Below are 26,000 nucleotides of genomic sequence, written 5' to 3'. Positions count from 1 at the left end.
AAATAAATAAGAATTGTTAAAGAAGAGGTGTCTCAGAGATTCTTCTTACACATTTCTATTTTAGCTGTCTTTTAATTAAAGAATGTATTAAGCAAAAAACATGTTTCTGAGCACTCCATCATGCAAATATTTTTCTCTGAGATTTATGAAATTAGCTAGAAAGGAAATGAAAACAATTTAATTTGCAGAACCAAATATCCTGTTAACTCCTATTAGTAGAAGGAACAGTATAGACCAAGCAGAAAGCATGGATTATTTGATTTTTAATTTGGAATTTACTAACTTCACCCATGGAAAATTGTAAAGAAAGCATGGAGGTTCTCCTCACAGTCACCTTGATGCTGAAGGTGGCAGTTACAGACACTGAAGACTGCTCAAGGAGGGAACAATGAACAACATCTGAAGTGGAAAGGAGAAGCTTCATTTTGGTCTTGTGTAACATACTCAAAAATGCAATTTGATGGCTGGGTTTCTCAAACGTTGTATTATTTTAACAAATTGTGCCAGAGTAAGGGAAATATTTTTTGTGTTAGTTTCTAGTCTACATTATCTTCACCCATAGTAATCCAACCTCTGCCTCTACAGTCGTATATGCACTAACCATGAGGTAGGAGAGATGTCTTTGCTCTATATTTTCTGTGGTCTTGGACCTGAATGCATCTACCTCTGATTAAAGAACAATGCTACTGTCCTTTCCACCTATCAATGAAAATACTTATATTTTGTGAGAATTCAGATAAGTATATATATTCCACTTTTTTTTTTAAACAAAGCAAAATTATTTACATTTGAAAGATGAAGATATTATGAAGAATAAATTAAAAATGCAACTTAAGTAGGCAAGCATCATATACTATCTGTGCAATCTGGCTTCATATTTTTTAACTTGCAATTTTATTACAGTGATTTTTCAGGTCACTAAAATTTCTTCAACCATGTCTTTTTTTTTTTTTAATAGTCCAGATGTAGCTACACTTTTTTTTGTAAGCTCTCTGTTTTTAAATTATCTTTTTTTAAAAAGATACATAGATTACACAAAATGTTACATTACAAAATATAAGAGGTTCCCATATACCTCCACCCCCCACTCCTTCACACTCATCCCACATTAACAACCTCTGTCATCAGTGTGGCACATTCATTGCATTTGGGGAATACATTTTGGAACACTGTTATACAGCATGGATTATAGTTTACATTGTAGTTTACACTCTCTCAACAATATCATTTTAATAGCTACTTAGTTTTCCATTACTTATACATGTCATAGTTTTGACCGTTTCCCTCTTACTTAACATTTAGGTTACTTTGAAGTTTTAATATAGTAAGTAATGCTTCCATGCATTAGTAGACATTTTTATTAATAATTCTTATTAACATTTTCATCAGTTCTTGGAATAGATTGAAAGCAGTGAAATTAATTTGTAAAAAATATCTTTTTAAGGCTATATGGTCATATTTACAAGAAGGTTCATATTTCTAGGAAGATAGTTAATATTATTAATTCCCTAAAACCTCGCCAACATTGAAGAGCATAAATATGAAATCACTGTTCTAAAGTTTTAGTAGAAACAATAGTATAAAGTATAAAAGCTCTTTTCTACATCTACAGATATCAGAACAAAACAAAAACTGGTGGATTAGAAGTCTTAAGTATTTATTTCATTATATCAATAGATAACTCAGAGAAGTTTATTATATTTTTTAAACATTATTTTCTTGTATCCTATGTTTGAATAATTAACTGAAGGTTGTGGGGAAAAATTTTGTAACCATGGAGCAATAAAGCTAATTAAATAATACTTTAATTTCTTCTAATGATTTAATGTTAAATCCATAAACTGTGGAAGATAAATTTAAAGAACATTATAGGCTTTTGTAATTCTTTAGGTTTTCATTGACTTTGTGTGATTGCTCAATTAAATTGAGAGCTTTAAACATCTGACCTCCCCCTAAACTTCAAAAAAGCATGTGCTATTCTTTATTGCCAAAATTAATTTTCCTAATTATTCTCTTTACTGTTTTCAGGAGAGAGCAAAAAAATGAATTTTAGAGTCTATAATGGAGAATGACTTACAGTATTTTGTTTTTTTTTCCCAATACCAAATAAAGTGGGGACATGGGACACGGACAATGGAAACTGTAGCTCCGTGTCAGGGTCATTTGTGTGGGATTGTCAGAATTCCCTGAGCTGAGCCTCTTCCTCTTCCTGGTCTTGCCTCTCATCTATGGGGTCACAGTAATGGGCAACCTGGGCATGATCACCATGATCCAGGCCAGCTCTCAGCTGCACACCCCCATGTACTTTTTCCTGAGTCACTTGTCTTTTATGGATTTCTGTTACTCCACCACCATTGTGACAAAGATGCTGGCCAATATCTTAGACAAGGGAAAGCCATTTCCTTCCTCTACTTACTTTGCACATGTTTGGTCATGGAGTTCATCGTGCTGGCTGTGATGGTCTATGACTGCTTTGTCGCCATCGGTTACCCACTACTGTACATGATGATCATGTCTGAGGAGCTCTGTTTGAACTAGTGTCTGCCTGCTACATATGTGGAACAACGTGTTCTCTAGTGCACATATGGTTAGCTCTTCAGATCCAGTCCTATAGTTTAACCACTTCTTCTGTGATTTAACCCCTATCTTATCTCTTGCCTGTTCTGATATGTCTATTAATGAGTGGCTGTTGTTTATTGTAGCCACTTTCAATGAGATCACCATCCAGATCATCCTCATCTCCTATCTGTTTATTCTAATTATCATCCTGAGGAAGTGCTCTGCGGAAGGAAGGCACAAAGCCTTTCCCACCTGCTCCTCCCACCTCATTGCCATTGTTGTCTTCCATGGAACAATCCTTTTCATTTAGTGTAAGCCTAACTCTGACTATAGTCTGGAAACTGACAGTGACCCTGGTGTTCTATACTGTAGTGATTCCCATGGTGAACCCCCTGATCTATAGCCCGAGGAACAAGGATGTGAAAGCAGCTCTCTGGAAAATGCTAGGCTAGGAAATATCATTTTAGTGGATGTTTCATAAACAAGACTCAGGTTTCCAAAATAGAGTGTGATGGAGGGATTAGTAGGTGGCTTGTAGTGTTAAAGGGGAGATAAGCAAGGATCTAGGTAGCTTGGAATGAGTGTTTATGATTCTATTTCTGTGCCTGTTCAATTACCACAGTAGAGTTGGGCATATTTCAATATGTTCATTCCATATTTTGCTTTTTCCTGTTTTGTTTCAACTGGATATGGGAAATGATACTAGTAATGCATAGCCATGTAGTTTTCTGTCTAATGAAAATCTCAAGTGAATTATACTTTGGGTAGTATCTGATATGGAAAATATGATTCTTTTCAAAATTGTGTTTCACTTTTCCACAAAATATATGTTTGTAATCATTTGTGTATCATTACAAATAGCAGCATTTATGACTCTTCTCACTGTATCTTTTACTTCTTCTCTTCATAGTTACTCTACAAGCTTTCACAGTGAATTAAATTCTTTGTGGAACTTAGAATTTAATCTTTGTTCCCTTCCTTGCCTCTGTTCAAGTTGTTTGCATGTACCTTTGCTATTGTTGAACTGCGCTTTCCTTACCCCTTCTCTACAAGCCAAAATGTCACCTTTTTATTCAGTCATATTTAATATGCAGCAATTTATGCTTTAATTGCACTTCCATTATGTTTCCTGTTATATTTCTACATTACATTTACTTTTTAAAAAGAAGTTTGCTCCTTCTTCCAATAATGATGTTAGAAATGTAATTAACTTGCTTTCCTGAAACCATGGATTGATGTCATGCCTATGTATTTTTTATTTGGGAAATAATTTAAACTCCCCAATTCTTGGCTTCCTAAGTTTAAATATTGGATAACATTGCCAACATAATGGTATTATAGTGAGAACAAATTGTGACAATATATTTGACATATGACAGGTCACTCAAAACAGACGAGTATTTAGTTAAAGTCAATTAAATGAAGTCTTTGAGGTCTGGGTTTTATTTATCTTTTTCTCTTTAATTACCATTGACATATTATAGCATCTATTAATTTTTCATTTCATTAAATAGATGAATTAATAAATACTGATGAATAAATAATATATACCCAAACTTAATATATGAACTTACAACACTATATTGACTTTCAAGAATTGTGAATTGGCTTAAAATTTTCCCAAGTTGTCATGAATATTATATCATTTAGGATTTACTCACTAAAAAAAAAAATCCATGGGGGATTAAATGTATGAAATTTTAGATGTTGAACTGCTGGAAGAGCACAAAGTGGGTACCGTCTTAATTTAAGGATTATTAACAGCAAGAAACTGCTATTATATTATATTATATTATATTATATTATATTATATTATATTATATTATATTATATTATATTATATTATATCGTATCATATTAGGAGAAAACAGGAAAGAGATATTGTTACCTGAATTGCAGAGCTTGAACAAAAGTCTCCACTCGGCGACTCTTTAGACCTTGTGGAAGCGTCATCAGTGCCTCTCAGCGTGTCTGAGCCTCTGAGGATGGTTTAGACCTCAGTAGTGTTCAGACTTCTGGTGGTATGTCCCAACAGAGTCTGTGAACACCAAGGCTGCTGCCCCCTTCTCCACTTAAGAGAGTGGCAAATGATGAAAATTGTCAGACAGAGACAATTGTCTATTTTTGCTGGATTCACATAAAATGTAACTGGAAAAGAAGAGGGAATTCTTCACATTTTTCCAATCCTCCCTTTCTCTTTCCTTGTCCCTCCACCTCCAGTTCCTCCACTGAATAGAAACTAACACGTAGACAACCATCAAATTTGCCTGGGAGTGCAATGTGTAGATTCCCAAAAGCGACAATGCAGCACAAAGAATGCAATCTACAATGAAAGGGAGAACATTTTTTTTTTACCTTCGTATAAATCCTAGAGTACATAAATCTCTCCATAATTGAATACTGAGGTAAGCAGGCTTTACATCACTGTATTAATCATAGATGCAATTGAGACTTTGTAGCACTGTAAACCAAATGTCATGGTGATAGTGGTCACCAAAGGTCTAGGTAAGTGATGTTCCATGGTTTCACATGAAATAGTTAATCTAATACTTTTCCTGTGATTTCTATAAAATAAGGAGACATGTTTTCCTTGGCTGTTTTTAGTCATAGTTACTAAGATGAAGCTTTTCTGGGAAGCTTGTTTCAAATGGAATTTTAGTCATCAATGGAATGTTTTCCTCATAGTTGGTGACTTCCATTGTATGATAGAACTGAAAAGATTATTCAGAATTTATGCAAGGGGTGAAGGAGAAACATACATAACTGAAACATGAGGATGTAGGTGTCATTTTTAACTTTACTTTCTCATTTTTCTGTCTGCGATTGAATAAAGTTTTAAATAAATAATAAATTATTTATTTACAAATAAGTTTATTTACAAATGAGTTTTATAAATAAATACTTATAAGTTTATTTATTTATAAGAGTATGTATCATCATGAAAAATATATAAAGAGACATTTTCACTAAAGTAATGTTTTTGGGGTATAATAGGTCTTCAGAAAACACTCTAATTCTTATTTTATCCCAGAGAATAATCACTTACATGGCAATCTAAAAATTAGGGATAGAAGAAAATACATTTTAAGAAATTTTACATATGGAAGCATTTCATTTTCAATTATTTTCTGTAAGATTTCTGTTCAAGCACTTGGACTTATTTCCAATTGGTATTAATGTTTTTGTAATGATTTTCAAGATATTTTATATATTAAGAACATTACTTCTTAAGGAAAGTATTTGAAAAATCATCATAGTTTGGTATGTATCACTTAGATGTATGAATTAGGCATGTTATTGATATGTAGTTTATTTTTTTGTATTTATATATATATTTTGCAATTAAAAGAATAAAGCAGTGAAACAAATAATGCTCTATTCTACAATTTACATTGAGAGTGTGTGGGTTTTTTTTTTTAAACTTGAAACTTAATTTCTTAAATTCATTGGTATTTATATGATTTTGTTTATTTACCAAATGATGGCTTAAAAAGTAATTGTTTAACTAATTTTCCCAAACTGTATAGTAATTTTCACAACTCTATTTAGAGTCCTTTCCTTCTCTATTGGCCTTTTGTATATCACTTAAAATATAAAACATCCTTAAATGAATTATATTCTTAGGATTAATCTTTCTTCCAGGTTCCTCATAATATCACACATGCCCTACCTAATTTTTTTTAGTAAAGAGAAAATATAAATGGTCTATAATGCCATTTAACAATCTATTTACAATTTTTTTTCTAATGGAACCATAAAATATATTGTTATTATGTGATATAATAAAATATGTCTTCTCCAATTAGTGATTGTCATACTGTAACATGAACAGAACTGTATTGTGCCTCTAGCTAGGTGCAATAATCAGAAGTAGGAGGAGGGCATTTAGAAATTATTACAAGATTAAATATCACTTTAAATAGAAACACATTGGAGAGTTCCTTGTAAAGATTTTTCCATAAAATTTCATCTTATTTGGTATTCACATTTCAAGGAATCATTTAACCGTATAAGAGTTACTCACCTCATACTAAAATTTGATTTTGAAAAGAAAAATCAATAACCAGGAAAAAATGATGTCCAGAATTTAAATATTAACTCAAATATTTCAATTCAAACCTGTTTAAGAACTAACAAAGAAGACTTCAGGTTTTAAAGGGGGGAGTGGTAAAGACAGATGAGTTTATATGGCTAAAAGTCTTCAAAAAAAAGAGTCAGGAGGTCATCTGAGGGGTTGAACATATGCACGCCTCAGCAGGATCCCAGAGACAGCCAAAGGAGGTACAACCCCAGGTACTGGATTTCCTGAGGGCTGCAGAAACACACAGGTCCTATGATCATGGCAGTTGGCTCTGGAGTTCAGTGCCTTGTCAGTGTTCCTGAGTGTGAAAGAGTTGACTCAGTTGTGAACTTTCTACACAAGCCTATTCTGTCACTTTTACTGAACCTGTGGTTAGCTCTTGGGTTGGTGTATACACAGGAGACTTCAATCTCTGGACTAACCATGTGCCAGCTGGGCCCTGAGCCTCAGCAGAGATGCAGTTCCTACTCTCCAGTTTGTGGGACTTGTGCAGGTCGGCTAATGATGATCAACCACCATACCAGGGAATCAAGACTGCCCACAACTCCAACCAGGAGAACTGCATCCATCAACCACATGGGATCTAAGCACCCTCTCAATATAGAGGTGGAGTGGACTTCGTCAGCCCAGGGTCCAAAGGATGGAGGAATAAAATATGAATTAGAGTGAACTTACTGATATTCTACTATAGAATGATTGTGACTAGTAAGGGAAGAAACTGTAGCATTGATCTAGAGAAAGTGGCCATGATAATTGCTGAGGGCAGGGAGAAAGAAGAAGAGATGAGATGTGGGGGCATTTTCGGGACTTGGAGTTGTCCTAAATGATATTGCAGGGACATATGGTGGATGTTATATATCCTGCCATAAACCACTGAATGTACTGAGTGAGAGTGTAAACTACAACATAAACTATAATCCATGTGGTGCAGCAGTGCTCCAAATGTGTTCACCAAATGCAATGAATGTGCCATAATGATGCAAGAGGTAGTTGATGTGGGAGGAGTGGGGAGGTGTGTGTGTGGGGGGTGCAGGGCGGGGGTGGGGTATGTGGGAACCTCTTATATTTTTTAATGTAACATTTTGTGTGATCTATGTATCTTTAAAAAAAAAAGACAACGTAATTAAAAAAATAGAATGATCCATGTTCTGAAATTTTGTTCCAATATACCCAGTGGTTAAATTCATTTATTATCACCTTATGTGATTTGTATTATAATCAGAACCACTTTAACAATTGTAGAAATTAGAGGTAGTTCAGAATATTATAGGCTTAGGGCAAACCATACTTAAAACTCCTAAAATCATTACAGTCATTCCTTATTTTATTGAACTTTGTTTTATGAAGTATTGCAAATATTGGGTGTTTTTACAACTTGAACTTCTGTGACAACCTTGTGTTGAACAAGTCTGTCTATGTGATTTTTCCAGAAGTATGTGCTTACTTCATGTGTATCTGTCTCATTTTAACTAAGGTATGTACATTTTTATAGACATGCTATTGCATATTTAATAGATTAGAGTGTAGTATAAGCATAAATTTTATATGCACTAAGAAACCAAATAATTCAAGTTCACTTTATTGTGGTCACTTTATGTCAATGGTCTGAAACCAAACCTAAAATATTTTTAATTTCTGCCTGTGACATAAATATCAGTTTGAAGGTGAGTTTTTTGTTTGTAGGTTTATTTTTACATTGTGTTAAATAATACATAATATTTAGGTGAGGATTAGTCAAAACAAGCAGAAAAACAAAACAAAACCCCCTACAGATTCTATGGCAAGTTTTGCCTATGTGACAAATCTAGCATAACTCTTGTGGTCACAATTTCATCAATAACATTGATTTTGAAAGACATGAACCTGGAAAAACTAAATCTCAAATTGTTCTCTAATTAGTCCTTAGCAAACACATCAGTATCTGAATTAAATGTATGGGGAAACTGTGACCAAGTTTCAGGACCATTATCTCTGATCTGTTTCTCACTGTGGTCCTTCATTTCAATGGCCATTACCACTTAATAGTTACACTCCCATAAGATTAACCATTATTAAATATATCCAAAATAAATAAACTCATCAATCAAATAATGACATAAAAATTTATTCTTAATTTTAAAATATATCCACTCTGAGAGCAATTATAATAGATGAAAATATATATTTATAATCTAAGGAATATAATTTGGATTCAGATCTGTGAGGAAAAAGAACTATTGCAGCCACATTTTATTCCACTTTAAAAGTGAATTTTCATAGCTCACTCAAGGTATGGGTGCTTTTCAATTCATGATTATTTGATTCTTTCACAAAATACGGAAGGCCAGTATAAGAAGGAAGAAAAATAAGACTAGAAGATTACATAAGACTGGAAACCCAGGCCTGCATGCAGCAAGTAATGTAAGGACTCGATCAATAGTCATGTTCTTACTCCAAGAATAATGAGGTTTATAGTTATCTCAAACATTTCTGATGAAGAAAATAAGGCTCCAAGTCTGTTTCAATAACACTTAGTGCCATGCAGTCTTGGGTAGACACAGAAATGCAGGAGGAGAATACAAAGGTGAAAGAGAAATAGTGTCTGATCACAAGGAACCCACACTCTAGTAGGAGAGAAAGCCACATAAATGAATAAACAAATAAGTACAACACACTGTGTTCTGAGAAGTGAAGAATGGATGATGAGCAGAAATTTTGACTGCCAATGAATATGAACTTGCTTTGAGGAGTCAGAACTTAAATTCAGCAGATTTTTGTTTGTTTCCATTTGTATTTTACAACCATGTATATTTATCAATTCTGTGTATTTTTTCAAGTCATTTTCCTTTAAGATACACTTTTTTCCCCTCAAAATTGCATTCACAGTATAGACACCATTTCAATCCTTCTTTCTTTTATCAGTTAATTTAGGCAATATCTTTCATGCTATTAATTCTTATATTTCTATTATGTTATTATCTCAGCACTTTTGATGGATAAATTCTCTTAAATTGATGAGACATTGCACAATGTGCAGACATGCAGAATTGGGAACTGAATTATGTTCCCCACAAGAGACATGTTCAAGTCTTAATCTGCATCCAGTGGCTGTGTATCTATTTTTAAGTATCTGAATATGTCAGCGTGTGAACTTATTTGTGAATAATATTTTCAAAGGTCCTACTTGGGGTGGGCAAACTATAAAGGTGGGCCTTAATCCCTATGACTGAAAGCCTTATAAATAGAAAACTTCAATCCTGAGATGTCAGAAGAAACCAAGAAAAGCCAGATAGATCTGTCCTTGTGGTGTAGGATTGCCTTCACTAGAACCCTACAGACAACAGGTAAAAGCTTGGCCTGTTGATATCATGTTGCACATCTAGCCCTCAAAACTATGCAATTTAGTTTACTTGCTGCTAAAACAAAATTGGTTCATGTTTTTGAGGTTAAGTGAAGTCCAACATTGAGGCGTCAGCAAGGCAATACTTGCTCCTTAAGACTGTGCCCATCTGGGGCTGTCTGCCAAGGAATATGGGTCCTTAGCTTTTCCGCCAAATGGCAATTGTTATGAGGCTGTCTTCATCACTCTCTTTAGTGTTCTGTTGACCACTCGATTCTGGCTGCTCCCTTGGTGTTCTTTCTCTGCAACAGAATTTCATTATGCTTACACAGGACTCCTGAAATCAGGATTAGAGCCCAGCCAGAAATCAGATAAGCCAACCTTAATGAAGTATCATATTGAGGATATGATAATAACTTTTTTATTTATTAACTTTTTACAAAAAAAGTAGAGACTTATTCAGCTAATAAGAAGCACATGGATGCCATTATTAGGAACTTGAACATGCACCTATATGCCTGGGAATTACTTACATTTACACATGGGAGAGGTTTACTTATGATAGCTTTTACTTAGTTGCATTCATTCAGTTAACACTTATTTCATTTAATTATTTTTGGAATAAATAATGCTTTCACATGTTCCACTTTCTCTCCCCTTCTTTCAGTCAGATACAAAATTCCCTGTATATCCTTCCAGAGGTGTTTATGCATGTCAAAAATATATATAAATATAAGTTGATTTCTGTTGTAAATAGTTGTTTTAGTAGTTGTGCAATTGGCAAATATAAAAGGACATGTTTATAGGTAGGAAGACCAACTTAGAGGCTAGTGAATGGTATGAATTTGAAATAATTAAAATATGATCTAAGGAAATATCAGCAGTAAGAGAGAAAATAGAAACAAAAACTTGGTGGAAAAATGGGTTTTTAAGTGAATGCTGAATTCTGGATGTCTTAATGAAAACTATATGATAATCGAAAGCAAAGATGAAGTAATGCTTTGAATAGGAGATACTATATACACTTAAGAGGGATCTTGGATTTGGGCAAAAACAATAGAAACCCTAATAATACTGGTTCTAACCCAAGACATAGCTAATTCTGGGGACACTAAGAAAACAACTCCCAACATCCCTTGTCCTATCCTCAATATATATGAAGTGATACTGTGCATCTAACACCCTTGGCAGAAGATAACCACATTGCTGAGGGAAGAAGGCAGGGTCTTCCTGCCTCTCCAGTGTGGTTTGGTCATCGGGGTTGTTGTTATGCCTTGAATAGTCAAAGAACATGGAAGACACTTAAGAAATATTTTTTCAGTAAATTAAAAAGCCAACTTCTACTATGATTCTTTAGTATATAACAAATTTTGGAGATTATAGAAAGATTACAGAGCACAGGAAGATTAGCTAAGTTTCATCTTAAAATGTTTCTAAATAGGCTGTAGTTTTCTTTCAAGATTTCCAAAGAACCTAATTACAGCTGAATAGGGATATTAATATTAATTACTTGTTTTGAAAGGCCTGGAGAATAAAGCAATAGATTTTCTCCAGGGTCCTGATGCCACAGGAAGCACAAGTAGATAAAGGAGTCTTAGATAGTCGCACAAACAAGTTCTTCAGAGCTAGGAAGTGGGCTTCCTTTTGCTTGCAGGTTATGAGAAAATAGGTATATTCTTTTAAATGTAAGTTATGTAGCAGATGCCTTTGTTTCAAGCAGTTCTTCATGGGAAAAAAACCATTGTGGGGAAATTTCTAGTCCCTGCAGACATTAAGTATCTGGATAGTTGGGGTAGGAGAATCAGACTCTACTGAGCTTTTTTATAGAAGACTGGGCTTTGCTTAGCTCTTCAAATGCAGCATACTGAAGAAATGTTTCCCAGGAATGGGAGAAATAGAATAGCACAGACCTGAGAGTATTTTACATTGTATGTATCCTGCTCCTGTGAATTTTTGCAAGAGTTTTAAAAGGGAAAAGTCACAGGTATTTACACTTGAAAGAAATGAAATGAGCTTTCTGGAGAAACAAAATAAAGAGAACCAGCTCTAAATTAGATGCTAGCACATGGAAAAAAAAACATCTGGCTCATTAGGGGAAAAAAAAAAGTTAAGAACTTATAAGGAAGATTTAAATATCACTCTTCCTGGATTGAAAGATGATATATTTAAAAAATCTGTATAATGGCATCATTTCAGAAGAAAAGATAACCTAATGTGAAATGTACACCTTAGTTTTAAGTTGAATTCAGGTAGCAGAAACCTTAAATCTATCAGAATCAAGGAAATAAGGGGGTCTTTCTCAACTAGGAGTTATCATGAGCAACCCACCTCAAGAGGTTAATTCACAGTATGTGGAAGAATTTTTGATTGTCACAATGGAGTGACTGGCAGCTACTGGAGCTTATTGGACAAAGACCAAGGACTTTGATAAACAAGGCACAATGCAAGAAAAGTTCCTCACAACAAAGAGTTTTCCAGCCCTAAATATCAATAGTGCTGAGGTCGATAAACCCAGAAAAAGTACACTAAGGGGGAATTTTATAATAGTCAAGACTATCTTCTGATTGCCTTTAAATCCTTGAATGAGTAGCGTTTAGGACTATTGAAAGCCCTCATCTGTGCATGAGACCTCAGACCTTCAGTGTTGGAACATCTGGAATGTGTCTCTTGGGTTGCAGAATCAGAGATGACCTACCAAAAGTAATAATATAGTTAAGAAATCTTCATTCTAGGGTTCTGCATAAGGTATTTCTTGATATGAGGAATTTATAGCACTAAAATGAGGAATGTTCCTATCTTTTGAGTTTGTAATGCTGAGATTCTTAGTTGTTCTGGGCACATGCTAGTGAGATTTAGAACATAAAAATACAAGACGCCCAGTTTGATTTGAAGTTCAGATAAATAATGAAAACATTTTTAAATATGAGTATACTCCAGGTAATACGTGGGATAGGGATATACTCATACCAAAACAAAAAAAATCCCACATAAAACAAAAAGCAAAACATTATCTGTATAGGGAAGCAGACTTGGCCCAGTGGTTAGAGTGTCTGTCTACCTCATGGGAGGTTGCAGTTCAAACCCCAGGCCTCCTTGACCCGTGTGGAGCTGGCCCACGCACAGTGCTGATGCGCGCAAGGAGTGCCATGCCATGCAATGGTGTCCCCTATGTAGGGGAGCCCCATGCGCAAGGAGTGCACCCCATAAGGAGAGCCGCCCAGCATGAAAGAAAGTGCAGCCTGCCCAAGAATGGCACCACACACACACGGAGAGCTGGCATAACAAGATGACGTAACAAAAAGAAACACAGATTCCTGTGCCGCTGACAGCAACAGAAGCAGACAAAAGAAGACATGTCAAATAAACACAAAACTGACAACTGGGGCAGGGGTGGGGGGGGAGGTTGGAAGGGGGGTAAATAAATAAAGAGAGCATCTAAAAAGCTATGCCAAATGAAACACAGGTTTCAATGGAATTTAGAGAAATGTCTTTATTCAGGAATAAGTACAGAAAAAATATTAAATTTTGAAAAAAATGACTAGCTTTTCTAGGCCTTTCAACTTACTCTCCCTTCAAGTGATCTATTAATAGAATGCACATTGAACTTGTATTACTTAGTAAAAAAGGTGGAAGAGAATCTTAAGAATCACTACAATTGGAAAATATTCATGATAAAGGATTTCTTAATAGAGAAAGCATGAGATTTCTAAATCTGGTGGCAGGCTAAGTTTGTCAGATAAAATATAGACAGATAATGTTTTGTTGTTGTTGTTTTTATTACATGCTCAAGCGAGCACAGTGATTTAATATATATTTGCACTGATTTTTAGATCATGGAAAGAAAGATTAACACAGGATATAAGCATATCATCTCTGCTTTTGTTCTCAGTATTCTGAGAAACAATCTAATACTTCTAAACTTTTTTATAGCCTATTTATTGTTCAAAACTACCTGTCGTAGTTCTCAAAGTCACTAATATTTACATGAGTATTTTTCATCATAAATTTACATCAAAAATGAAAAACCTATAGCCCTCTGATATACCAAACATATCTGATACTCATTGTGATTCCTGGGAAATACATAGATCATCATTTCTGTTCATAAACTCATATTTAAATTCCACTTGCTATCCCAGAAATATATCCCTTATTAATCAGACTAGTGTATTCCTTTGCAACAACAAAAATCGGTTAAATTGACCTTTTTTCTCTTGTGGTAATAAAGTTCTCTGTGATTTTCATCTATATTTAATTATCATTACTGTATAACTCTTCAAAAACTTAAATATATTACAAATTTTGAAAAAATTATCAGAGAAACTAAAAAATTTCACTGGAAATGAATCTCTTAATGGTATAGAAGAGGCTATTTTTTCTTTCATTTAAAGTAGTCAAGTTATCCATGTACAAATTTCTTACTACTGGAATAATACTGATTTCAGCATTTCTAAATTTGATCACACTGAAAAAAAAGAAAGACTAGAATTGTATTTCCTTTTTAAAATACCGGTGTCACTCAACTTTTTCGACATCATCCTTTTAATACGTCAAAGTTTTCTCGGTCCTTTACCATCAATGAATATTTTAACAATTAATTAAATGATTTTATGGCTTTTTACCATTTTTGTTGTAGGCCAATTTATTAATCTCCTTATCTTCAAATTCAATTTTTATGCAGTTATTTAGAGGCATTCACTGCCTTGGTTGCTGAGATATTTATAAAAAGAACTTTAAGTTGATTTATTAAATGGAAATTTTAAAAGCTTTGTAAAATTTTTATTTACTTGATTCTTATATTAAAAATATAATCACAAGAAGCAGATGTGTCTCAAGTGTTTAAGCTCCTGTCTACGTATGGGAGGTCCAGGGTTCAACTCCCAGGGCCTCCTAGTGAATGCAAGCTGGCCCGTGCAGGGAACTGGCATGAACGGAGTGCTGGCATGCACAGGAGTGGTGGCCCGCCGGCCTGGCAGGCTGGCCCAAGTGGAGAGTTGACACAGCAAGATGATGCAACAAATAGAGACACAGAGGAGAGACAATAGGACAAAACAGAGCAGTGAGCTGAGGTGGCGCAAGAGACTGAGAACCTCTCTCGCACTCTGGAAGGTCTAGAGATTGGTTCCCTGTGGTGCCTAAAGTGAAGAAAAGCAGACAGTGTAATGCACAGCAAATGGACACAGAGTGTGGACAATGAGATAAGGAGGAGGAAAAAATAAATTCTCCTTTAAATATATACACACATATATACAATTATATTTCTGTTTTCAATTTAAAGAGCTTTTCTCCAACTCATATTATATAAACCTCGATATTCTTGAAATCACAAATTTTCTGGACCCATCTGATATCTGAGGGCACAAATAGCAAATAACCACTTAAAGCATTCTATTTCTAGATAAGTTAGAGAAAGAGACATTCTCTGAGGTGCAGTTGTAAAAAGAAGACCTAAAGCTTAGGGTAGATTAGATATTATGACTCTTTGACAAATCATAGAGTAGTTTGGGACAAGAACTCAAGGTTTAGTGACATACTTTGATGTAAAAGTAATATATGAGACCAAAGAAAGGCAAAAAGTCTAGCCGTGAATTTAATGTTCCTTGATTGAAGAATAAAAATTAATGATGGCTATATGCACAATATTCCAATTTATCCCTTTGTTGTGGTCCACAGATTTTCACTCATGGGGGTTATCAATGCAAATATACTGGTTACAACTTTAGATTTTTAATAAATTGTGAAAGGAAAAATGAGAAGAACAAGAATATGCCCTCAATATTGGAAACATTCTCTTTGCAGATCAATTTTAGAGGCACATTATATGATCGTTGAAAATATGAAAGTTACTTCACACGAAACTTTTTATTCATGTACACCTTGAAAATACTTCTAGTATGCTCATCGATATACACACACGTTTGAATACTGTGACCTAGATTGACATTATAAAGAAAGAGCACATCTAGGATGGATACTTGAGGTCGTCCCACTTACTGACTGCCAATACCGAAGATTCATTAGGGAAAATGCAGCCCCAGCACTTGCTCTGGGTCATATGGGTGAGGAAACCAGAAAGCAGCAGGATTATTTTAGGTTGACTTTGGCGAAGTTATACCTGCCTGCGCATCAGTCAAATCTGATAGGTGGGTAAACAAAGAGGTGATACCTTGTTCAGACAGAATTGTTAAATAACTTAATTTACATAATATTTAAGATGTTTGGGTGGGATTTTAAGAAGACTGAGTGGATACGTGAAGAATATTTGAACAGATTCTGGCTCATAAATGCTCAATTGTGTAAGCTAATAATAAAATTGGGGGGGGGCAACTCGTTCATTACCTGGTTCATTACCTGTCTGGTATTTGAAAGAGTTCTGCTGTTGCCTGCAGGAAGGTAGGAGATTTTGTAATACTATAATAAGGGGAAAATTCATAAGAAATATTTATGTAATTTCAGAAGGGCATAAGCACTATAGCTCACAATACTGGGATGTAGAAATCCATAAGGTACCAAGAAATTTGGAAGAAGGCATGTGTAGCATTAAATAATTGTTTCACAAATTAGTATTAAAAACAAATCCTGATGATAGACCATAGAGATTATTTGTTTCCCTCTGGTACCCTCTACAGCATCAATTTTATTTTTAAACTTTTTAATTCCACAGAGAATAGTAATTGTTTGGAGAATTTAATGTTGTTAGTTCCAAGGAGCTTAATTATGGCATAAAATCTTAACTCTCTCACACATTCTTACATCTTCAGGATCAGGGAAGAAATGTCTGCCCGTCAGATTTGTCAGCAATAGAATCTGAATTTTTGAAAATGGAAATCGATTTATTTTCTAAGTAAATATCATTTAAAAATATGCCTAAGTCAGCTCTTCTAATTAGAGAACTTTAGACAGAATCCATATTGTGATGCAGTTATGAAATAATTCTTTTGGCATTAAGAGATGGTGGGTGAGAAATTGGGAAAATTTCATCTGAACACCAAACATTGCATCACATCTATTAGTGTGGGAAAGAATACAGACTAAAAAAATGGTATAACCTTTCCTTGTTTTTTTCTTCTTATTTCTGCTTTCCTCCTTTCACACCAATTTTCTTAATGGAATCTAATAAAAATGACCATGGAGATGCTCTCTAAATGTCACCTTAATTCTGAAGGCTGAATTAATATGTTCATGAACTGGTCATTGGGAGTCATGGACATATGAACTATCTCTGCTGGAGAAAGAAATTATATTCTTTTAAACTTTCTATTGGGTTTACCAAAACATAGTTTAACCATTGGTCTAGAAAATTTGGAAGAAAAGACTCAAAGTTAATTTTCTTCTTTTCACTCTGGGCCAAGTAACTCACATAGGTTTGATAAAACTTAACTTCAGGACTACGTTTTGTCTCTATTTCTTAAATCAGTCCAAGTTATGGAAAAAATCAGGTTCTGTGATTTCTAATTCAGCCTCTCTGCACTCAATTTTCATTTCATACATGTATGAAGTCAGGCATGTACTCCTCCTGAACAGGATTGCAGAGGACTTCACCTGGGTAAATTTTTATTAGTGGCAGAATGAACTAAAAAAATTATATGGTATCACAATAAGTATATTAATAATTGGACAAAGTTTATTAATTCTTTTAGGAAACAGGTGTTAATTTCCATGGGGCAGTAAGCATTTCATTGATTCTATTTCAAAGTTCATTAATCCCCTAACATATTAGAACATTTCAATTCTATTGCTGGAAGAAGTGTGGAGAATCATGTAAAGCTTCCTTTTAAGTTAAAATTATTTTTAATCAGTGGGTTCCACTGAGGTATTTAACATTTGGAATAATTTGAAAACAGTATTTTTCTTATAACTCATATAAACAGTATTCAATATCAAGATTCCCTTTTGCCGAAGTTAATATAAAATAATTTTCCTCTATTAGTCTTTTCCCAGAGGACAGACAAAAAATTTTGTGCTTTTATGAATCTGAAATATATTGGCAAATGGGCAAGGGAAACTGCAGCTCTGTGTCAGAGTTCATTCTTGTGGGATTGACAGACCTCCCTGAGCTGAGCATCTTCCTCTTCCTGGTCTTCCTTCTCATCTATGGAGTCACAGTGATGGGCAACCTGGGCATGATCACAGTGATCCAGGCCAGCTCCCAACTGCACACCCCCATGTACTTTTTCCTGGGCCACTTGTCCTTCGTGGATTTCTGCTACTCCACCACAACTGTACCAAAGATGCTGGCCAATATGTTAAGCAAGGACAAAACCATATCCTTTTTGAGTTGCATGGTTCAATTCTATTTATTTTGCACTTATTCAATTGCTGAGGTCATCCTGCTGGCCGTGATGGCCTATGACCGTTTCGTGGCCATCTGTAACCCACTGCTGTACATGGTAATCATGTCCCAGAAGCTCTGTATGGGACTTGTGTCTGCTTGCTACATCTGTGGAGCAGGGTGTTCTTTGGTACACATGTGTTTAGCTCTTGAGATTCCATCGTATAGATCAAATGTGATTAACCACTTCTTCTGTGATTTACCCCCTATCTTTTCTCTTGCCTGCTATGATGTCACTCTGAATAAATTGGTGGTGTATATTGTAGCCACATTCATTGAAATCATCACCATTGTGATCATCCTCACTTCTTATTTGTTTATTCTCATCACCATCCTGAGAATACGCTCTGCAGAAGGAAGGCGCAAAGCCTTTTCCACCTGCGCTTCCCACCTCACGGCCATCGTTGTCTTCCATGGGACAATTCTTTTCCTTTATTGCAAGCCCAGTTCTGATTATAGTCTGGAAACTGATAAAGTGGCCACAGTGTTCTATACTGTGGTGATTCCCATGTTGAACCCCCTGATCTACAGCCTGAGGAACAAGGATGTGAAAGCAGCTCTCAGGAAAATGGTGGGTTTTAAATTACTCTTCAAGGGGCCTATTTCTTAGCTGGACTCAGGGTTTCAAATGAAAACTTTAAGGAGGATCTTGTGTTTGGGAGGGTGGGGATGAAATGGTAAAGCAAGATGTCTTTAAGAGCTTGGTTCTATGTATTCTTTCTTATTGTCTACTCATCTGGATCCTTATTTTGAAATACCTAGTATTGGAGAGAGAGTAATTCAAATTCAAATGCACCTGCCACCTTTACTGCTGTTTTCTAATCCCCAAGTATTTTGAGTGGGGTGTGTGGAAACTTTCTTTAAGTTTTATATAATGTGTTCTAGACAACATGAATTATAACAAAGCACAACTCAGGAGACTTGTCTTTACAACAATTTTAATATATATGATCCTTCTTATTGAAATGACTTATCTTCCAGAAAATAAGTACACACTTCTTTCATATTACTTGTATTTTCCTGAAAATGATGGACTGCATTTCCCATGGTTTTATGTGTATTTGTGGTATTGTTTTTTGGTCATATTTTGGTCATTATCCTCTTATTTACAAACTTTTCCACTGCAAGGTTTATAAAAATAAGTTTTAGAAAATTCTCTTATCTAAAGAAAGGAACAATTGTGATTAGTAAGGGAAGAAATTGTAATATTGATATGGAGAAAGTGGCCACGATAGCTGCTGGTGGTAGAGAAAGGGAAGAAGAAATATGATGTGGGCACATTTTCAGGATTTGGAATTGTCCTGGGTGGTGCTGCAGGGACAGATGCTGAACATTGTGTGTCCTGCCATGACCCACTGGGTGGAATGGGGGAAGAGTGTAGACTACAATGTAGACCACTGTCCATGTGGTGCAGGAGTGCTCCAAAATGTATTCACCAGGTGCAGGGAATGTACCATGATGATGGAAGAGGTTGTTGATGTGGAAGGAGTGGGGTAGGGGGAGTGGGGGTATATGAGGACCTCATATTTTTTTAATGTAACATTTAAAAGAAAATAAAGAAGAAAAAAATGTGAAAAAGGAAGTTATAATATTCTAAATATCATAAAGTTAACAATATTTAATGAATATTGAAAGTTAAATTATGAGTGTTAACATATGGAATACTGCAATTGATTAATAATTATCTGACATTGTTGCTATTGCTTTTAACTTTTCTTTTGGCTCGTAATACACTTTAATTCTTCATTACCTGATAAATCACATATTTGGAATACATACAGTATCTCTTTAGTATGGGTAACTATCTGCTTCTTTATCCTTCTGAGAAATAAACGTGTAATGAGTATAAAGACTCATTATTAAGCTATTAGGAAAAAGGCAGTCTGTGCTAGATTCACTTCACAAAAAGCTTTAAAATATCAGGTTTCTTCTCAGTCCCAATGTCACTTCATAGGTAAGGCCTCCACTTTTCTGAGAATAATGAACCCACACTGAGTGATCTTCAAAGAAACAATGTATCTGTTCCTTCTTGTATTTTCTTAATCAATTTTATCATATATATCATATATCAATCACGATCACCCAATTAATTACAAAGCATAACAAAATATTTATATCCAAACTTACTATAAGGGACAATAGGCATCCTCAGCTTCCTTGTGAATAGAATCTCGGTTTCCCTAGAGAAACCCACACTTCACCGGTTCCCAGTCTCTGTCTCTGCACAGGCTCTATGTTTTGGCAAGTATCACCAGCTGTCACAAGAATCGCAGTGATTGCTTTCTGACTCAGTCTCTGTTGAGCTAGTGAGCCAAATGTGGATTTTGCTTAATGTATTGGTAAAGAAGAGCTTCTTTCTGCTGAGGCTAATTCTCTGGGCTGCTTTAAGCAAAATTGGTTTTGGTTCTCTTTGCCAAGTAAAGGAGAGAGTCTACTTGAGAATTAAGTCATCAAAGAAGAAACAATCCTAAGAACTGTAGAAAGATATGTACTTGACTACATATTTGTATGTACAATTGGATTTCTGCTAACAGATCTACATCCAAATTTTAAAGTTATATCAGCAATAAATTCCTATTTTATTTTGTTTAAGCCATTTAAAAAAGAGTTTGGCATCTGAATTTTCTTTTCAGTTTTCTAGCTTTTCAATAAAAATTACAATTAGCTAGATGCCAAAGTAAATGTTTCTTACCATTTCATAAAATAGTTGACTTTTTCTTTGTTGCTGTAATTTTTAGGAATTCCTTCATGATTTTCATAGATGTGAGGTCTAATTTTTTATTACATGTTTTATGCATAATTGCTTCTTAAAACTGGTAAATCTCTCATTTATTTTCAGAATGAAATATCTTTGCTTTTTTGAAAAAAAAGGGAGATTGGCACCAAAAGGTGACTGATACACTTAATTATCTTCTTTATCATAAAGTTCACTCCCCTGAAGAGGAATGCAAGTCCGTTAGTCTAAAACAAATATATATTTGCAGCCATATATGTGTACATTAGACAACAAATTATCTCTCAGTCTCATATTCACATTTCCAAGCATGACCCAGAGTTTCCTATCTCCATGTAATTACTTTTTTCTCTCTCTTTTCTAAATCACTATTCTGTACTTGACAAAATCATTCATGCCCAGTTTATTTCACCCAAATTTCTTTATTGTATTTAGGATAGTGTTCAGCCCAATATGCAATACATGTACATGCTGGTTGAATGACCACTTCCTAACCTGAGCTGGAATTGGATTACCAGAAATCATTTGAACACAGATAAAAATATATCATAGAATACATCAGAGAAATTAGCTTCCTTTCCTATTCGTTCTCTTTAGACCCACTGAGTGCCAGGATCTTTTTATCTCTTGAAGTTAGCTAGATAAGTTTTTGTTTTCTCCCAGTTTATTTCACCATCTCTTCATATAGAATATTCCTATACTTGTATAATCAATTACTTTGAGCTGGTTAAATCAAAATAGATAACAAATATTATAATCTAATTTTCTCTGAAAGCTAAGATACACTTCGGGGAATTCTCAAGATGTAGAGAAACACATTACATCATTTTGTTTGCTGTTTAATCAATTCCTAAGTAGAACTAATTAATTGCTTCCCTATCTTTTCCTATTGGAATTTGGAAATCAGAGTTTAGGTGCCTGAAATCAGTGAGGCATCATGAAGATGTTCTCAAAGCAAAGACTACATAGGTTTTCATTTTCCTAAGGAATCACAGCCTCCCTATGAGAGGCAAAAATTTCTGCTATGACAAACATGGGGTTTTGTCCCCATGTTGATTTGGGGGTTTGCCCCAAATTGATTTTGATAATGTTACAAGGAACCTTTTTTTCTTACATTTGTCTCTGTGTTTCAAACTCAGTCTTACCACAAGAAAATGAGCTTAGGCTTTGGATGGTGTAGTTAGAATGTGGATGAAATAAAGGTATTAACCTGCTAAGTAATCTGACAGAATAGTAGAATATTAGTTTCTAGAGCATCTTCTCCTTATATTCATTTAGTTTGCACAGAGAAAAATGGTGTTATGGAAGGAAAAAAGCCTAGAATAAGGCAGGTCATAAATTCTCAGGGTAATAGTAATAAAAACAACAAAAACAATCAAACACATTTAACATATGTTTTCACTGGGCAACTGTCAGCATTAATGGACATTGGATAGGAAAGAAAAAAAGAAGAAAGAAAAAGAAATAAAAACAAATCTCATTAGCTCTTATTCAAATTTAAACTGATTTATATAATAATAGAGACTAGCCCATTTTTTATATCATATTGTTTATTCTAAGGTACGGTAATACACTGATCCCAACAATTGATACACAAGGAACAGGAGAGGCCTTGCAAACTTCTTTTGCAAGGTGACAATTACATAGAACATTAACTGACACCTCTTTATTTCTTCTCAATCTTTGTTTAATTTCATTGTTCTATTTGGCTTCTCATAATTCATTTCTGCATCCTTCAAATTTCTTTCAGTCTTGATGTTTATAACTTCCTTGAAAGATTATTACAAGTAACAGTCCATATAACTTATCTCATTGATATCTTCACAACATTCAATTTTTAATAAGAAATAAGAGTTTGGGTGGAAAACTATCTTCAGCAAAGATGTGGATGTTCCTCATTAACCAGACTCCAAACTTATTTGAATATTCATCCTAAAAATAAGCCTCTCTCTTTACTGTCTCCTTTTTAAGGTTTGTCCTTCACAATTACCAAAATAGAGGATGGCACAAAGAAACACTTCCTCCCACCCTTTACTTTCTGGACACTATATAATTTTATTTCTCTCTCACCTTCACAGCAGTGGCCATTGCTCCTCTCCTTGACCACCTTAAAGTGTTTAAACCCTGTGTTTATAGACAGGAACATATGGGCTTCCAAGCTGGTATTTTCTAAGCAGAAAATCATGTATTTCAGAAAAACAGAAATCCAAAATGTTAATTTTGAGCTCAAGAATGCTATCTCTCTCCAACTAAACATTTATATGAGAAAACAGAGCATAATCTTGTCCTTATGAAAATAAATATTAATGTTCTAATGAAGTTCTAACTTGGCTCAACCATTGAAGAGACTTGAACATTTTTCTTACAATTTTGTCAATAAAATTAAACATTTCTTATAATAGATTATCATGTCTCCTCAAAAAATATCATTTAAGTTTTATTGTTTTGGGGTTTAAGTCTTTGAATATACTTTTCCTAATGTTATATATTAAGCATGCCTCTTAATGTATAGTTTACTTATTTATACTTTAAATTTGAAGAATAAAAGCAGATAAAATTCATTATGTCCTATTCTACATTTTATCTTGAATATGTTTTTTTTTCAAAAGTATAATGTCTTAAACACTTGTTTTTATGTGATTCTGTATATGTTTGTTCAATGACTGAATGCTTACAAAGTAATTTCTAACTCATTGTCCCAAAATGTATACTAATTTTTCACAATTCTATTTATTTAAAATCCTTTCCTTCTCTCCTGGTTTGTAATATATCCATTAAAATATATGATATCCTTAAATAAACTATGTTCTTAGTATTGATTCTTTTCCTTAGACCCTTGATAATATCACACATACCCCACCTCATTTTCTTTAACAAAGGGAAAATCAGTCACTAAAGGACAAATATTGCATTACCTCACTGATATGAATGAAGGATACTGAGCAGACTTAAAAAGAGAGAGTCTGGAAGATAAGTTACCAGGATATAGAGTGTAGAGAGTGGTGACCCAATTCTCAATCTGGGCAGAATCTCTGATAAGGTGGAGGGGTCTGATTTGGCAGTAGATGGAGGTGATGGTGGGACAAGGATATGAGTGGGGTTGACAGTACTGGAGTGTGAAGGTGACAGGATTGGGGGGTAGGTTGGGCTATCCATGGAATAAGGAGAGGGATGAAAGAAGGAAAAGGTAAACTTTGATGAGGTCAATGTCTGTGGTTGAGTATACCATTGTATCCCATTGTAGGGATGTTCTTTTAGTGAATATGGCAGGGAAGGGTCACTGGTGCAGGATCTTGGTGGTAGGGGGGTGTGTAGGCAAAGGAGCACCTGAGGCATGCTTCCATGGAATATTAATGTGTTCATCTTGTCATTGAGTGCCATCTCAGTGGGTGGAGACCAACACAATAAACTAGAAAATACTAAACTTCCATCTTGGGGAGTTTTGCTCATTCTCAGAAAGAGGGACAAGAATCTCTTAAAAACAAAGCAGTGCCTAATAAAAGAAAACAAACAAATATGATAAACCCTCAATATCAATGAATGTACTTATTTACCTTATTCTTGTAAAATTGAAATTTACCTAAATAATAACTATTGCCTAAGAATTGCCTCCTGAAAACTAAACTTGCCCTCTTTCTAAGCAAAACTCAGAAAAGATACAGAGTTTTTAATGCCACTTTCACTCAAAGTACAAAATTTTCTGTAATGGAGCCATGAAATATATTGATACCATGTGAGACAATAAAATATACCTTTTCTCTTGTATTAGTCATTGCCATTTTTTAATGGATAGACCTGTATTGTGCCTCTGGCTGGGTATAGTAACAGTCAGTGGGAGGAAGACATATATAATTTAGGAAAAAGGTTAAACATAACTTTGAATTAGTACACACATTGCAGAGTTCCTTGCAAATGTTTTTTTTTCCCATACAAGTTCATCGTAGTTGGTAGTCACAGTCCAAGAAATCAATTAACTCATCCATATCAGCATTTGCTCACCTTAGACTAAAAATTCACTTTTGAAAAGAAAAAGCAATAACTAGAACAAAGAGATGTTCTATAATTTAAAAACTGGCTTAAATACTTCAATTCAAGATCTTTTAAAGAACTGAGGAAATAGACTAAATATTATAATGATCCATATTCTGAAATTCTGCTGATTTATGAGTATTTTTCATCATTTATTTACATTTTAAAAGAAAAACCTAAAACCTCCTGGATATACCATACCTGTCTGGTATCCATTGTGATTCATGGGAAATACATAGATCATCATTTTTGTCCATAAATTCCATATTAAATTCTACTTGCTATTCAGAACTATATCCCTTACTAATCTGACTAGTGTATTTCTTTACAATAACAAAAATATGTTAAACTGACCTTTTGTATCCTGTGGTAAGAAAGCTCTCTGTGATTTTCATTTACACTGAATTATCATTTCAAATATCATGACTATATTATTCTTCAACTTAAATATTACAAATTTTCATAAAATTTTCAGAGAAACTAAAAAATGTCATAGGAAATAAATCTCTTAAAGATATCGATGAAGCTGATTTTTTCCTCATTTCAAGTAGTCAAGTTATTTATGAACAAATTTCTTACTGCTAAAATAATGCAGATTTCAGCAACCTTCAATTTGATCATATTGAAACAAGGATAAGAATACAATTGTGTTGTCTTTTTTAAATACCAGTATCATTCAACTTTTGCGGTCACCCCTCGGGCTGAAGTGTGGTTTGCTGGCCTGGCGGGGGAGCAGCCACGGCAGGCCAAGCCGCTGCCCCCATAATAGGGTGGCTGGTCGGACTCACCGCCACCCCTGAAGGAAGCTCGGCATGGGCGCAGAGTGCCCTCGGGTCTCCCCTTCTCGGCAGCCATGCTTCCGCGGCCGCCCCTCCTCCTGGATGGCGCCACACGATGCCGTGTAGGGCTGCACCCTTCTTCTTCTTTCTCCCTGCGCAGGCGCAGG

General features: G+C 34.6%; 1 protein-coding gene and 1 pseudogene across 1 annotated transcript; both read left to right on the top strand.

The window, feature by feature from the left end:
- Positions 1–602: 602 nt before the first annotated feature.
- On the top strand, positions 603–3,011 carry LOC101410642 (olfactory receptor 5L1-like; annotated as a pseudogene).
- A 14,939-nt stretch (positions 3,012–17,950) lies between these two features.
- Positions 17,951–18,901, top strand: LOC101437467 (olfactory receptor 5L2-like). Its single transcript, XM_004466629.2, has one exon. The coding sequence runs from the start codon at positions 17,951–17,953 to the stop codon at positions 18,899–18,901; it is 951 nt and encodes a 316-aa protein (XP_004466686.2).
- The last annotated feature ends 7,099 nt before the right edge of the window (positions 18,902–26,000 follow it).

This window comes from Dasypus novemcinctus, chromosome 10 (genome assembly GCF_030445035.2).
Source record: "Dasypus novemcinctus isolate mDasNov1 chromosome 10, mDasNov1.1.hap2, whole genome shotgun sequence".
NCBI classification, from domain to species: Eukaryota; Metazoa; Chordata; class Mammalia; order Cingulata; family Dasypodidae; genus Dasypus; species Dasypus novemcinctus.
Note: the sequence above shows the minus strand (reverse complement) of the source record. Positions and strands in the feature narration are given on the sequence as shown.

Bases quoted from the DNA above. Each gene is read 5' to 3' on its own strand.
- LOC101437467 (XM_004466629.2), top strand. From the start codon at position 17,951: ATGGGCAAGGGAAACTGCAGCTCTGTGTCAGAGTTCATTCTTGTGGGA.